This window comes from Sylvia atricapilla, chromosome 1 (genome assembly GCF_009819655.1).
Source record: "Sylvia atricapilla isolate bSylAtr1 chromosome 1, bSylAtr1.pri, whole genome shotgun sequence".
Classification (NCBI taxonomy): Eukaryota; Metazoa; Chordata; class Aves; order Passeriformes; family Sylviidae; genus Sylvia; species Sylvia atricapilla.
The window spans coordinates 110,031,702-110,048,256 of record NC_089140.1 but is presented as its reverse complement, the minus strand read 5'-3'; the positions used below and the strand labels follow the sequence as shown (position 1 = coordinate 110,048,256).

The 16,555-nt window shown below is 38.8% G+C and overlaps 1 protein-coding gene across 1 annotated transcript in view; it reads left to right on the top strand.

The window, feature by feature from the left end:
• The window catches only part of NOL4 (nucleolar protein 4), a 190,078-nt gene that overhangs the window by 32,873 nt on the left and 140,650 nt on the right, over nucleotides 1-16,555 (top strand). Inside the window, exons 2-4 of the mRNA XM_066330532.1 lie at nucleotides 2,324-2,473; nucleotides 12,951-13,062; nucleotides 13,575-13,687. Coding sequence (XP_066186629.1) covers nucleotides 2,324-2,473; nucleotides 12,951-13,062; nucleotides 13,575-13,687 — 375 coding nt within the window. The remainder of the gene's footprint in view (nucleotides 1-2,323; nucleotides 2,474-12,950; nucleotides 13,063-13,574; nucleotides 13,688-16,555) is intronic.

Sequence of the window (16,555 nt, the reverse complement as noted above, 5' to 3'; positions counted from 1 at the left end):
CATAATGTTTGCATGTGTCAGCTCTGCTGAGGTGGCATCTCAGGTTTTAAATTAATATTGTTGTAATGCATTTCTTCTTAATTAAAAAAGAGAGCTCCCTTGTAAGAAATTTCATAAAACAAAACTCATTAGTAATAAACAGATTAAATCTTTGTCAGTTAATCAACACTATAAACTTCTGAGTATTCAGAGAGCAGTGTGAGATAACACTGTCGTCATAATAAGAGTGTTTGAAATCATCGGGGATCCCACTGTGCTGTTTGGGTGGTGAGAAAATAATGATTGAAGATGGGCCCCCCTACAGGGCTTACATGTGAATTCCCCTAAAGATTAAAGCTGCAAAGATCTGAATTTGATGTTGGGCCTATCTCTAAAGCACTTTTTAAAAAATAATAGGCAATGATGGTGGATAGTACCAAGCAAATTCTTAATGATGCTTAAATGAAAACCTGTCACAATACCAGAAGGTTTTTGAGCTGGTGGTCAGTGAGTGATCATGGGCTAGGAGCTTTGCACCTTTCTCAGAGCAACTGTTCCCAGCAGATCTGAGGCTTTAACCTGGGCTAGAGATTGCCCTGGAAATTCCTTGTGTTCTTCCACCATGAATCCTCAACACTGTCCTTTCCATCAGAACTGTGGCAGTTCTCTCATTGCACATGTGCTGGAGTTCTGCCCAGGTCCAGCTGTCTCCTGGTGTTAAAGAACACAATAGAAGAGACCATGAAGCTTTGGGCAGGGAACTCTGTGAAGAAGGTTGGGCATACTACAGCAGGACAGGGTGTAACCTGTCTGGCTGGTAATGTATCAGCACCTCCTAGCCCACTATCACTTGTAATAATGCACATATTGAAGGTCACGCTCTAAAGGCTTTTACATTTTCTCCATTGCTACTAGGAACGTGTCATAGCTCCTCTATGTCACCCTGGGGGGTTCTTGGAGCCATTGGGATTATTTGGGTTCTTTCTTTGAAATATATGAAAAATTGAAGTGGGCTGGAATAAAAATAGGGGGAGTGAGAAAAATGAATCATGTTTGTCCACATACAGCAAACTTAGTGGAGTGGGTTAGCAAGAAGTTATCATCAGGGGGACAGCAAGTGGGAGTCATACATAATTATTAACTTTTAATTTCTCATCTTTGTCTTTATTTGGTTGCTGCAGCTGTAATTGCATGTGTTTTGTTATAGAAGTGCCCATAAAACCAGTTTTGTTGTGGCATGAATTAAGCAAGCAGTAATGATATTATAACATATATTCAGTTTGGAACACAGTTATTGCTTAAAATACACAATGAATGTTGGGTTATACTGCTGCCTCCAAAGATCTAAATTCGAATACAGTGTTGGAGTATAAGTGAATTGGCCATTCTTATTTTATTCTTCATATACTGGTGTTGCATTACAAACTGCAGCCTGCTTGATAGATATCTATTGTGGAAAAACAAGAGTCCCAGTTCCTGCTCCTTCATTAGAACTGAGTCCACAGGCAGCTGTAAAACTAAGAAAACCTAATGTGAATGGTTCTATTAGAAAGACAGGAGCTGAGCTGCACTGCACTGGTTTATTTCAGAGATGCTGGGGACTCTTTATTTTCAAAAGTCTTTAGCTAGCATGACACTATCACTTTTGAAAATCAGCTGCTAGGTTCTCACTTTTCCACTTCTTCCAACGAGACATCTGTGTGCAAAAGTAGAAAGTATTTAAACCATCCCTTTCTTTTCTTCATCTTGTATGTCTTCACATAATATGTCTTCAACAATTTTCGCAGGGGCAAATAGTTTACAACAACTTCCTTCATATTCCTAATTACAGTCAGCTCTTTGAATTAAAAACTTTTATTAAACACCTTTATGAAATGCTAGGCACAGATTTACTGGGAAGGGAATGAGAGAATAAAACAGCTGTTGCATCCTTACTAACAACCCTGTAATGCATTTTTGCACTGTGTGTTTGGGACTGCTTCTGCCTTTGAATCATGTTTGTGCATTTGGAGAAAGAAGCACAGACACTTTTTATTTTTTTATTTTATTTTTTTTTATTTTTTTTTTTTTAAATCATGTAGTGGAAGGCCACTTCCTATCAAGAGGCCAAATGCCCTGATTTGGCAAAATGGGTTGCTTGCAAGGATCTATGTGATCCTTCTGATCACGCAGCTTTCCTACAATACTGTGTTTGTTATTTGCAGGGTGGGTGATCTTCAGATACTAATGAGTCTTTAATACCCTTCTAAAAAAGGATAATGTGTCTCATGATTATCATGATTTATCTATTCATCCTGTCTCCCTTACTTTTTCTGTTCTCTTTTGTTTTTTTTTTCCTTTTCAGGATGGAGTAGGTGTAGATGAGAAGCTGTCTTTACGGCGGGTGGCCGTCGTAGAAGATTTCTTTGACATTATCTATTCCATGCATGTTGAAACTGGGCCCAATGGAGAGCAAATCAGAAAACATGCTGGACAAAAGAGAACATACAAAGCAGTAAGTAAAAAAAAAAAAAAAAAAAAAAAAGCTAAAAGTGAACCTGAGTCTCTAAAAATGTGAGTTATTTGTGTTTAGTCACATGGCATGACATTCGTGAGTTTTTTTTTTCTACTAGATTAGTACTGACATCCTCACTCTCAAACTGATTTCAGAGATATTTTATTAGTGCACGAAAACATATTGTTTAGAAATCACATTTGCTGTGTAATAAGGGCCACATCCACTGACTTCACTAGAGATTCTCCCATTGGCACAAGAAGAGAATTTGCTATTTCTACAATGGTTTCACAATTTTTCTAATAGCTCTGTATTAATTAATTGCTTTTAAATGGATGAAGCCTTAAAGAAGACTTAGAAGGTATTGCCAAAACTTGGCTAAATGAATTGCTGTATTTCAGCATTTAATGAAGGTGCCTTATAGTTTATTGCCACAGACTAAGTAATACCTAGTGGTTTAATGGTATGAAAACTTGTAAATGTCCTAAATTCAGGGGGCTGGAAAACTATTAGGGACAATAAGGAAAGTGTTGAGGAGCAACCTCCCATACCTGCATGCACTGGCTGAGTAGAGAGAAAATATTATTTCTAAAATTTTAATTGCATCAGTGCAGTCTTAAATAGCTATAAATGGCTTTTATGATTAGTGACACAAATATAACACTTCACTGTCTTATGGAGAACTGATGAAACATTTGCTGCTCTTTTCTGAGGTGCTTAAAATGCATGGTCTTGTCTGGATTTGGGTGACCAACTTTCCATGTGCAGGAGAGTGATAGTGCCAGGCACATTCAGAGGTTGATCCTGACCCACCTGCCCAGCTGTTTCCAGTTCTTGAAGTACCAGGGGCTCCCCCAGGGTGGCAGGACAGGGGTGCCCAGCCAGGGCCCATCACACACCCCTGGCAAGACTGCAGGGCATCCGAGGCACCTCTCCCTCTGGTCCCGGTGGGATGAGGCTGGCAGGGATCTGTGGACAGGGCTCTGAGGTGACCTATCACCTTGAACACAGTTCATCTTAGAACCAGCCTGCATTTATGTCTGCAGGTGGTTTTCATCAGAGGTCACCAGAATATGGGGAAGCTCCAGGTTTCTGATTCAATTCTGGCTGGAAGAAACAGCTGCTTTTCCATTACTGTTTTTTTCACCCATATAGCAATCTTTTCTCTGTATCTGTGAATCCCTTCACAGATATTTTATTTATAGGTTATTTCAGATGGTTTGTAGTGGGATAAGCTCTTGGCAAAATTTCTTATAATTTGTTCCCAGAGGTATTGACCTTAAGATAGACATATGAAGACATCTTTCATCTGGGTGTGCTTTTGTAAGGCTTGAAGTGTTATTTCAGGGTGAAGTAACACAAACTCTCTAAATTAATTTTCATCTGGCATCTCAGCCATTTTGATACTTCGTCTTCTCTTTCAGAAAGCATTAGAAAAGTGATGTTTTCCATTGACCTTTCTCTTTTTATTTTGTTTTACCTCAGTAGGCTGTTCAAAGGTACAGGTCACAAATGTCTTAGAATAATATACAGCCATAGGGAATGCTGCCAACTATAAATAAAATACTTCAAGTCATCATCCCACAAATGTGTGCCAAGTATAATATTTACTACTGTAAGAATCCCATGATTGCGGGTCAGATAAGAAATTTGTTTATTGTGAATAGCATGAAAGACTAGTGTAACTTCAGCGAGAAGAATATTTGTGCAGATTCAGTGGTCTACACAGTAGTTGCATCTGTTGTCAACTTCTATTGCAATTGAGACATGAGCCTGCTGCATTGCTAAGGATGCCCAAATATAAGTTTTTGTCATTGTCAGTCTGCAGTATTTGTGCATTCATTTAATTATATATTAGTTTATCAAGGGTATTGAGTTGACTTTCCCAGTGACAGGATTCACATATATAATTTTGAAAGACTTCCACAGATTAAAAAAATGGAAAAAATACTCCAGAAGAAACAAATTTCAATTCTTGCTCTCTATTCTGACATAAGAATTTGGTTAAATAAACAGGCATCAAACTCTACCAGACCATCCGGGGAAACTCATGCTCCTTTACTGGACTTGTCCATGAAAATTCCTTTACTAAAAATTAAGAGCTGTAGTGTCAGTCTGTTCCAGGAAGCCATGCAGTATCTACCTCCTCTGTGGCACTGTAAGGAGGAAAAGGGTAATATCTCAGGTAACTGTCTCCCAAAACATGATACTCTAAAAGCTTTATAAATCAAACTGAAGTACTTTGGCGGGGTTTAATTCCATTAAGTGAATCTAGAACAAGATTAATTTAGTCTTGTTTCTTTATTCACATGTCAGAAGTGAATCATCCCTGAGATCTCTGCATGTATTAATCATGCATAAGTATTCTCCAAATGGTTTGAGTGAAGAACTGTTATAGGAGATGTGGTTCACAAACTGAATGCTGCAATTGCTATTTGTAATTTACCCCTGGCATATGGTCACATTGCTTCTGTTCTCTCACTGGATAACCAAAACCTTTTAACAGAGAAATTACGAGGACAAAACACCAATTTTGGTACAAAATTCCTGAACTTCTGAAGTTCATAAATACTGTCTTGGACTTTTAGCACCTAAGTATTCCTGAAAAATTAATGGAACAGCCTTTGAGAATTGCTACATGTTGATTTTAAGTAATTAATTTGCATATGTCTGTGTGAGCCTCATTTTCAACAGTGAACTTGCTCCACTCAAAGTTTTGAATAAGCTCAAGAATGATTAGAAGGGCAATAAAATCGTCAAAGGTGACTTAATTAACTAGTGTCTGCATTTACATAGAGTAACAAATTTGGTATAGCTAGAGTCTTTATAATTTTTGATAGAGTCACCCTGGGTGCTGGAGTGCTAAAATACATCAGAATGTCTCTCTAAAAATGGTTCAGAGCACTTGACAAATTCAGTTAGGGAATCTGCACTGCCTTGTTTATGTTAACTGCATGGAAATGCATGATATTTTTACAACTGATTGATTTGTGTGGAACTTCCTACACCAGCACTGTGCAGGAAGATAAATAGGATTTGGAAGACCTCTCAAGAGGTCTTGAGACCTCTTAAAGAGCAGAGTACTGGAAAGAGCCTTTCCATTTTAATTTGGGCAGCAATGTACCAAGCTCAAACTCAAGGATTTTTGGCATAAACCCTCTAGATAAATGAGGAAAGCATCTGTCCTTCAATATTTAACTTTAGAATAAGGTCCCATTCTCTTCTCCTCTGCACACTAAAAGACAGAAGGGGAATTGTATAAACTCGGTGTGTATGTTGAGGTTCAAGTATATTCAAGTAACTCTGAAAATATGCAAAACAGAGGAATGTCCTATTTAACTGGCAAGTTTTGTGTTCATTTTGGGTGCCTGACTTGTATACAAGGTAAGATTGATGTGCTGAGTTCCTTGCCAGCCAGTTCCTTGAGGTAGATCTATACCAGCAAATAGCCCAGATGTGGCTTATATATGTAAAATGAAACCAAGACCTTTAAATCATATCCAAAGTATGCCAGACTGAAGGAATAATTAATGTGGTGCTTTTAATCTCAGCTATTTTCCCAGTTCCCAGGGAAGTTTACAAACAGGAAAAACATTGAGAGTCTTGATCTGGGAGATAATTCCCTCACAAAGGCAGGATATGTGACCCAAGGCCTGACCAAGTCGGCTGCTCAGCAGGGGCACAGGTGACTAGGGAGATGCGGAAGGTGAAAAGAGCATGTTCCTCGGGGCAGGGGAAAGCAGCAGTGCCCAAAGAGGTCCGTGCTTGTCCTTCATTCCCCTGGGTCCTCTGCTGGGCCTCACAGGAGGCAGAGCGAAATGCTGATACAGGCAATGTTGTCCGTAGAAAGTACCAGGATCTCGCAGGGGTATCTCCACGAGGGGTTCCTGCCACACCTCAGTGTCTAAGAGGAGCTGCTTTGCTTTGGTACTTTTCACTCTGTGTTCTCAGGGAGTTATTTTTGTATAGGCATCCCACTCTGAAAGGAGAACTGTGGCATCAAACTGGGGATGGGGACGCATGGGAGAGAAGCATTCAGGAAAAGAATCCATCTGGTGTATTTGGGAAAGGCATGCAACAAGTGCATAGCAAGCTTTCTGTGCCTTTGTAGAACTACATTTCTTGATTTAAACTATTCATCTGTGTCTACAACTAACATACAAGTGCTGAGGGGTATATCAGAGGTGGGAGTAACTGATAAAACTTGTGGCTACAGTAACAGCATAATGCAACAGGCTCAAGCTGTCAGGACAACTCTGTGATTCAGTGCAAACCAGGAAAAAAATAGCCTTATTACACTTTTCAAGAAGTGCAAATGGTCTGTGATGAGGCTGGTGACCTAAAACATCTGTGTTACCTCTCACATTCAGCTATAGGTAGTATAAGGCCAGATGAAATGATTAAGCCCGATATTGCAGAATAGGTTTGATTCTCCTTTACTTTGTTTAATTATCCTTAAAAAAGGTATTAGATTTTCATTCATTTAGACAATTGAGGAGGTGCCTCACCTTTCTGTGTTATATCCAGACAAATTTTGTCACAATTAAGTGCATTGTCTAGCTGAGAGCTGTGTATAAGTCTCATAGCTACCTTAAGCACCTTTAATTCTATGTGCATATTCTACTTGAATGTTTTAACTATGAAGGATAATCTAATATCTGTCTGTTGAGCCTGCGAGTCTCTGTGCAAAACCTTGAAACATTACAGCAGTGAACTTGAATTGTGAATGAGGGTTGTCATGTCTCAGCAGGTGAAATGGGTTTGTTAATAAGACTCCCAACCCAAGAATGAAATAGAGCCACTGGGCTGATGAACTGGAAGAAGCAGGCTTGTAAAACATGGGGGGGATGCTAATGTGTCAAGGGACAGTAGCTTGAGACAAGATGCTCATCAGATAAGTAGTACATAAATGTGTAACATCTGAGGCATTAACAGGAGCCTTTTAGATCTGGGAAAGTATCTGGGGTCTTGTGCTTCATCCAGCTTTTTCAATGATAAATGTTTCTTGATTTTGGATTAAGATTTTGACTAGCTTCCTCTCTCTTCTAGAAGCCTAAGAAAAGCTTTTCTGAGACTGAGAAACAAGGGGTTACTATTTTTCCCTCCCAAAACGGGAATGTGCTTGTGAGTCTCCTGTGAGCATCATACTAAGTGTGTTTTCCTTAGGGAATAATTTTTTGACGGGTTGCACAGTGACATATCATCTCCTTCCTAATCAAATGGGGCTAAAGTGGGTTTGGGGCTTGGCTGGTTTCTGTACAGGACAGACCTTGTCCATGGAGAACTGGAAGAACTTGAGATTTGTGCAGGGCCTTAACATGCTTAAATTCTCCATCCACACCATTCATGTGTCCATGCAAAACAGCCAAGCCTCGTGCACTTTTACTCTATGAGCTCGTTCCTGCTTCTTTGCAAAGGGTGAGTGTTCAGTGTCCTGGCAATTGTCCCACTAGCAGGTGTTTCCCATTGCTTCCCTCACTGAAAGCAGCTTCTGCTGTTTGGGGAGAGAAGGGAAGGGAGCTGTGAAGTGCAAGTTTAGCACATGAGGGAACAGCATTTCCCACAGTGTAGTGGGGTAGCGAGCTCTCGATAAAACTCCCAGCAGTGATAGATCTGATTTCCTATGTCAGCTCTCTATTCTGACCTCTTGCTGAGGAAAGGAGAGGGCTTCCCTTGGCTGGCTTGTCCTCCTGTCATCAAGAAACAAATTTCTGCCACCTGGTTTGATGGCTGTGGGCCCAGGACAGATTACCATCTTCTCTTTATCCCTATCTTTGTCTCTCTTTCTCTCCTCCTGGAGTCTTCTTTTGATCCTCTTTCCCCTCTTTACCCTCCTTAATTATTAAAAAAATATAAACACACAAGCAAAATCTCTATTCTGACACATTGTATCTTCCAGACAACACATACATCCTCCATGTTAATTCTTTAGAGGTTAATAGGTTCTCTTGCAAAATTTCACTCCCTCTCCTCACACTTGTCTTTCCTACTCTGCCATATGTGTCCTAAAATCTGCCTTTCAGTTTAGGACTTGTTAATTTTCCAAGCAAAAATTTAGCTCTGAAAGCTACATCATCACAACATCCTGCACTTAAATCATCTGAGAATGGGAGAGCATAAAGGAGACTTTGCTTGTTTTCCTTGCCTGTCGTGATGCAGTAGGAATGCAATAGGCTTCTCACAGACAATTAGGGCATTCATTGCTTAGCTCCAGTGTAAATCAGATTACATGCTCAGGTACTGGATTACTTGCCTTCACTAGTTGTGCTCTTCATGGGATCCAATAAACAAGGTTAGGCAGGCCTCCATTGCTGGGCAATGTTTTGGATGCAGTCATATCTGCTAAAATATACCACAGACTTTTTGTTAATGGTGAAGTAAGATCATAAAAGCTTTGACTGAAGCCACTGAAGTCAAATAATTTTCCTCTCTATCCAGAGGTAAAACCAAATATATTTAGATGTGCATGGACCGTATTGTTAGGAAATGCTTGCTTCTTATGCTATAATTTCTGAAATAAATCCCATGTAATTTTTGCAGTTTTTGCTTAATGCTCTGGAAGTTCTTTATATCTTCTTCATATGTTCATGTTTCTTCTTCATGTATCTTTACAATGTAAAAAAGCATATAACTGAATAGCTATACCTAATACCCAATACCCAAACATGCTGTTTTTCTGATTTCTCCATGATACAGAATCCACCCAGTTATGAGATAACACATCTCTAGAAGCAGCAGAAGATATACTAATGTGCAATAAAAACACTAGTAGGAGCAAGGAATCCCATCAGTATATTTCTAGAGCTTATATATTTGAGAAAAGTATACTTATATTTTTTTTTTTAAAAATCAATCCAAGTAATTTTATCAATGTGGTAAATCAGCACATATTGATCTTTGATTGGAATAGGTACGTGCATGAGAACTTCCTCATAAGTCATGCCAAAATATGCCAGTCTGATTTGTTAGAGTATGGATGTAAATAACGCAATATCCCCCACTTCTTTTTTTCTAGCTTTATCTTTTCTTAAAATGTAAAAGCTTGTGCATATTTTAATTTTTTGGGCATTAATTTTCAATAAACCAATGTTCTTTTTTTATAACACATCACTGAAAAATATGTTCTGACTATATATTTTATTGGCTAATAGACTCGAGAAGAGGGCTAGAAGCTGGGCCATTAAAGGCAGTGAGAGGATATAGCATCAGCAAGGACAGAGTCATTACTTCCTTTTTTTGGGTAGAATAAATGACAGAAACAGTTTTTCCTGATGAAATCAGACCACTCAGAATTTTCTGTATAATTACTTAGAAGGCGTCATAGGCCTCCAGGTTGTGGTCTGAAACACTCATGCAAGCCAGCTCCATGAATTACATCAGTCCAGTCTTGTGCACAGCCTGGTAAACTCTACTGAGAGTTGAAATATAGGATTTTATGTTCAGCCTTGTGCTAATTTGATTGAGCATTTCTTGGCTACAGCTGGTTCAGAGCTTGTCCAGAGCAAGCAAGTGGCTATCTGCATCTTATAAAGTAGAAATGAAAGACAGACAAGGATATGCACTGCTGGAGATGTGAAATTGTGCAGCTGGGGGAAGACAATTCATAAGCTTTCTGGCAGTGAAAGTTGAGAGACCTTTCTTTTCTATATATTCAGGCAACAAGAGTAAGGAATGTTCTAGGTTATGCTCCTTATGTATCTGTTTTAATGTGATTGCTGTTGTATTATTCCAATTTATACAGGCTGAAGTCTAGGAGTGTCAGTGATTATATTTCAAATTATAAAATAAACAAAGGAGGAAGTTGGTAAAATCTGGAGTTATTTAAGGAAGGACATCCTCAAAACTGTGTTGCAGTGGGAGGTTGGAGACACGAGCATCTGCTCTGTGGACAAATTTAGTTATAAAACCCAGTTCCTTTATAGTCAGTGGAGCATACCTATCAAATCTGGGCCTTAGCTCACTTTCTCTCCATGGAGGAATTTCATCTTGTTTGAGCAGAACTGGAATTTTGACAGAGATGCTTAATTAGAATAAATGGACCATTCCTATCAAATGGAGGGGACTAATGGATCCATTGGTAAGCTCCATTAATTTCAATACAGTGCTAAACCTGTTAAATGTTATAAGAGAGAGGTTGCTGTGTATGTGCACTTTCTGATTTTTTCAATGCCAAATTCTAGCTGGTTTTAGGTTCTTGTTTTAATTGCCATAAAACATGACTATAAGCAGTGTTTTCAGGTTTAGAAAGGTAAATAAGCATCTGTTCTGTGGGTATAAAAACAGGAGAAAAATAACCTAAAAATATATTTTTAGTAGGATCTCCCATTCAAAAGTGGCTTCATTTAGTGCCTTAATATTCAGAAAAGTTGTTTCAGGCCCAGAAAAAATCTTTGCCAATTTTCATCACAGAACAATGTCTGCTTTTATACTAATTCTCTTCTCCCTCCCCAATAAGATTTCTATTATATAAGAAAACAACAATAATAAACAGCCTAAAACCCAGTGTTATAAACATGATGGTATATTTTGCATTCCCATTTTATAATGCATCATTTCTGTGTATTGATGTGACACACATCATGTCAACAGACACTGATTTAAACTCCATCTATTTTCAAAAATACTGCTACTGACAAATTTTGTCCATGGAGTTTTAGGAAATGTAAGATTCAAGACGGTAGGTGATAAGTCAAGTGGAAGAGTGTAAGGAAGTTAAAACTGACCATTCCTCCTTCTCTTAGCACCCCTGTGAGGGGCAGAAGTGATTTGGACAATATGTAATCCCATTTACATCCAGTAAAATAGTGATCTTGTCTTTTCTGTAGCCACACTTTCATACGCACCATCTCCATTCTTCTTCACCTTCCACTGATACTTGCATCTCAGCATAGCTCTTGATAGGAAATCAAATTTTGCTGTAGGTTTTACAGTAGGGGAGTACAAGCAGATTAACCTCTCACTCTCTTAATATCTCTTGCTGGGACTTGATCATTCTTTAAGGATCATCTCCATAGTAAGATAGCTATCATAGTTGGGAAAAAAGAGGCTAGAGATCCTTTACAACACTTGCACTGTTCAGTGTACACACATCAGCATATATAAAGAATCATTGGCCTGAAAACATCCAAGTTTGGATGTTTTCACCAAACTCCACCCATCTGGTAAAGCTGCTCCAGTTTCTGCTGATGTCTGGTTTGAATGTCCCAAGACACTGCTGGTGTTGTCCCTGATTATACACTATAAAGAGTTTTTTCTACAGATTTTTAACTCCCTTTTAGGCAGTGGTGGGCTGCAATTAGATCTTTCTTAGCCTCATAAGCTGCATGAAAAAAAATCTATCTCCCCTAACCTTTCCTTCAAGGTTTTATGATGGTCTGGCTCAGAGCTGTCTCCTGCTTCTTAACAGCCTTTTTGAAGTGTGGAGGGGAACTGTGAACTGTGAGGGGAAACCTGGGCGCACTATTCCAGCTGCTTTCCTACCAGCACTGAATAGAGAGGGATAACAATTTTTGTTGATCTGCTGGCTATACACTTAAAGTAGCCAGTATGAGATGTAGTTGTCTGTAATCAGAGAGTATGCTGTTAGCTCATTTTCAGCTTGGCACCAACCTCTGTGTCCTTTTCAGCAAGGCAAGATGTCTATAAAGACAGATGCATCCTTTGGGGTGAGGAGAATGCAATCTTTAAAGCCAGTAGAAACTGCTTCCTCCTCTCCCTTTCAAAGAGAAAAAAAAAAATCCTTCTGGTGCCTGCTTGTGAGTATGTGGTTAGAAACAATGATTTTGTTGAAACCAGGGAACAACATTAAAATCTGTTGCTTCACGATATTGCTAGGTAATGCAGAGTCTCTACAATCAGCTTGCTCACAAATTCTTTAGCTATTAGTAAAAATAGTGTAGGTACTCCAAAGTACAAAACCACAAGATTTAGAAGAATATTTTCACAAAACATTCAAGTACTCAGTTAAAATAGTAAGGCAACCTTCAATGCTGCTAATACATCGAGTCTTATATCTGTCTATGTATTGTTCCAAAAAAACCAAAAACAAACAAACAAAAAAAACCCCAACAAAAACAAAAAACAAAAAACACATAAGACAAGTGTTTTTATTTTTGGCATTGGCTATTCAAAAGAGATCTCTCTTCAACTTTTTTTGATAGCATTCCACAGTGAGATAGCTGTTACGTATGAATATTTTTGTTGAATGGAATTTGAAATGAATTGTAAACAGAAAACAACTCTCCTTTTCATATAAGTGGAATTTTGTTCAGTACCAACCATTAGTAGCCATTAGATGATAAGTAGGCAGATTGGAGAGATGTTTCTTGAAATCCTACATAGTATGCAGAACATGCTTTCATTGTGCTTCCTGGCATTAAAAGGTAATGTGCCTTATTTGGAAATATGATGATCAGGTCTGTTAAATCATGCTCAATCAGCTTACATAATAACATCTATATTTTGTTATTAATTTCAGATTTCAGAGACCTATGCCTTCCTACCGAGAGAAGCGGTGACACGATTTCTAATGAGCTGCTCAGAGTGCCAGAAAAGAATGCATTTAAACCCAGATGGAGCGGATCATAAAGGTAGTTTTAGTGTCAAATAGTGGGATGTAAAGTAATTTTATTTCTAGTACCCATTTATATTTTCCTAGCTTAAGTGAGGGTTCATATAAATTTGGTAGACTGTAACAGTTCAGTAAGTCAGATCATCTCATTTACTTAAGCTGGAAGGTAGTGAATCTTCTGCTTTCACTTAGGGATGGAGTGTAATGCCATCTGCACCCTCAATAGAAAGATGATTTTATCTGGAGGAAATAATTTATTTTGCTATGGAAATGTTTGTATGGGAGCTTAACTGTAAGGAATAGATAGGGTATGTGGTCTGTAGTCATTTAGGTTAGAAGAACTCATCAGTTTTCAGGGTTTGATCTTGGTTTTCCTTTTTCTTTGGGAGATTTCCATTTGTACAGCCTATAAGCAATTGAAAAATGTAGAAGTCAGAGCTAAATGACATAACCGTCTGACTTTGACTGCAGAGTAGTCATAGACATAGCCTCCACTATTAACATATAATGCATAATAACTATTTTTTGCAGATAATGGAAAACCTCCAACTTTGGTGACCAGTATGATTGATTACAACATGCCCATTACTATGGCTTATATGAAACACATGAAGTTGCAGCTACTAAACTCACAGCAAGATGAGGTAAAACCTGAAATCTTTTCAGTTTGATTTTCAGTTCTCCTGCATTCTTTTGTACTTGTCTTTTGAGGTAGCTGGGAAACTGAAGATGATTGTTGATCCCATCTTTATTATTTTGTGGCTGAAACAGTCGGTCTGAAACCAAGGCAGGGTTGTTTTCAAGCAAACAGATTGAGAGAAAATATCATGACTTACGGCCCTTTGTGTGATTTGGGATAGTGAGCTGTACTTTGAATTGCCTGAATGTGCTCTTTCACTGGACCAGTGGACAGGGTGATGTGGGCAGCATGTTCACATGAGGCTTAGTCCTGTGCCCAGCAGTGACTTCTGTTGTCTGCTTTTAGAAACCAGTATCATCAACAGCTGAAATGGCTGCCATGGTGTTCTCAAGGCTAGCAACCACAGTGAAACACATTGTACTGACAGTGATGAAAGTCCTGGCAACATCAGTTGAAAACTTTATGGCAAAAAGGTTACTAAGAAGAGTAGGAGTTGCATTTGAAATTTTGAATAAAAAGGCAGAAAAAAGAAGGAGAAGTAGACTGAGAATCAAGCTTCTTCAGAGAGAATTTGGGTTGAATTTCATTTATTTCTTCTCAAAGATTGTTTGCTTTCTCTGATTTATTCAGAGTTTTCCGAGATATTAAGATGTTCTTCATCAATTGACAGGCACATACCAAATTATTTGTAATAACCTCATTTTGCTAGAAGTTTGTTCATTTACCATTTAGACTGCCTAAGAGAAGCTCAGTTATATGCCACCCAAAAAACAATTCTGCATTCTGTGTCTGCCTGTCCAAATACAAGATATTTTTTAATAAAGAAAGCCTTCAAAAACAAGCTTAGCAGCTGGATTACATCAAGACCGTGACTGACTTCTGACTTGTGCAGAGTCAGCCAGATTTGTTTACCCAACAAGTAGATATGGGCTGTTCGTAGAGATTTCATGAATTATTCAACATTCCCTAGAATGGGGATTTCACCACTCTTCTAGAAATATCAGGTCTTTGTTTCTGTTTGGCCTTTTTTATGATTGCAAAAGGTGTAGGGAGAGATCCCCGACTCAAAGTCTTAATGCATAAGTACAGCCTGGTCATCTTTTCCTTCTGTTGAGTCTTCTCATTATTTGATAGATGTGGAAGTAGAGTTTGAAGTAGCAGGAAAGGCTTTATTCTGTGGTAGCCTTAGGAATTAACTTGGTTTCTATACCTTTTCCCTCTGAGAATTACTACTTCCACAACAGGGACAAGCACTCATGCTGGATCAGGACCCCATGCCACAGAGTTCTGTAGCCTGAATGTTTTGGTGCAGTCTTTCTGATCTGATGACGCAAATTTTTGTTAAACCTGTTTTTCATCTATACAAGCCAGTGGCAATGATATGGAGGCAGCAAGACTTTGCTTGGTATGGTATTTCCCTGCCCAGCTCAGTTCTGCAGCTCTGTTGTTACTGTATATGAAATGCCTGCAGCAGTGAATTTATGAAGGTAATTTCTTTTATGTTTTAGTAATACTAACTTTTTTAGGGTAGAGTGGGTACAAGGAAAGTTCTGGATTTATGAAAGTAATTTTTTGTATGTTTTAGTAATAATAACTTTTCCAGGACAGAGTGGGCACAAGGAAAGTTCTCAAGATAATCCTTATGTCTTTTCTCAAAGCACAGTTTTGCCAAGTTTTTCTTTTTGCCCCGGGCTGTATGTATGTTGCCCTGAGAACAAAATGACAGTGAAAATGTTGTAGTACAAAGTAGCAAGACATCTGGTTCAAACTACTTCATGCACTTAAAAAACAGGCTTGGGTTTGTAGGAAAAGTTTCGACTATCATATCTGTATTCTTGTGTGGAATTGAGACAGGAGTAAACTTGGATCCCACTGCTAGCTAGCACAATGACTGACAATCTCCTAATTCTCTCATCTTCAATTCCACATTTTAAGCCATTGATGAGAGGGAAACAGGCTTCATCTAAAAGGAAAACTCACCACTGTGTGGGAATTTAGAGTGTGCTGTAGCTGCTATAAAGATGCCAGTGGTTCTCAGTTTTTTCTCCCATGCCCATGTGTCCATGCTGATTCAGATAGAGTTTTATGCAGTTTGGGAAATGAAGTGGAGGTATTCTGCAATGCTGTAGGCAAACAGAGGATGCCTATGTGTGTTGTTTTATAACTATGCAGGTGTCAGCCAGAGCACCCTTTCTGTGAGCCCATCAAATTGCCTAACCTCAGAACTGAAATATGCAAGCTGCTGCTTGCTGGTTCCTGTGGGATTCAATGAGAAAACTCCCTGCATTTTAACAGAGATACAGCAATCCAGAAGGTCTGGGGGAGTTTGTTTTCTTATCTTACTCTTTGAACAAGCATAGTGCATTTTCCCTAAGCCTCAGACCCACCTGGCATGTGTCCTGGCCCTGTCTGTCTGGGGCAGGAGGCTGGTGGGCACCAAGGTTCATCTGTGAAGGCAGTGTTTGGTGTTTGGGTGTTTGCTGCTGCTGTAACTTGGGTGCTCCTACCTTATGTAAGGCAAGACAGACAGGTGCCTGTTAAAGAAACCTTCAATCTTCCTTTTTTTTTTTTTTTTTTTTTTTTTTTTTAACAAATTCCTGAGAATGAGATATGTTTATTTGCCTATTTGTCATTGTTCTGCTGTGGTAGTGCGAAACAGCTTCACCTTGTGTATTATCCCACTCTTGGCTGCTGACTGACATTTGCAGTGCTTTATCCTAATTTAACATGAGTCATTACTGCAGGGATGTTCCTTTCTGAAAACAAGAGAAATGTCCAAGCAAACTGGAAACCTTGCTGAGACCCAGGGGAGGAACTGATTCAAGTGTCTAACACCCGAAAAGGGAGCAAGCAGCTATATTAATACCTGTAG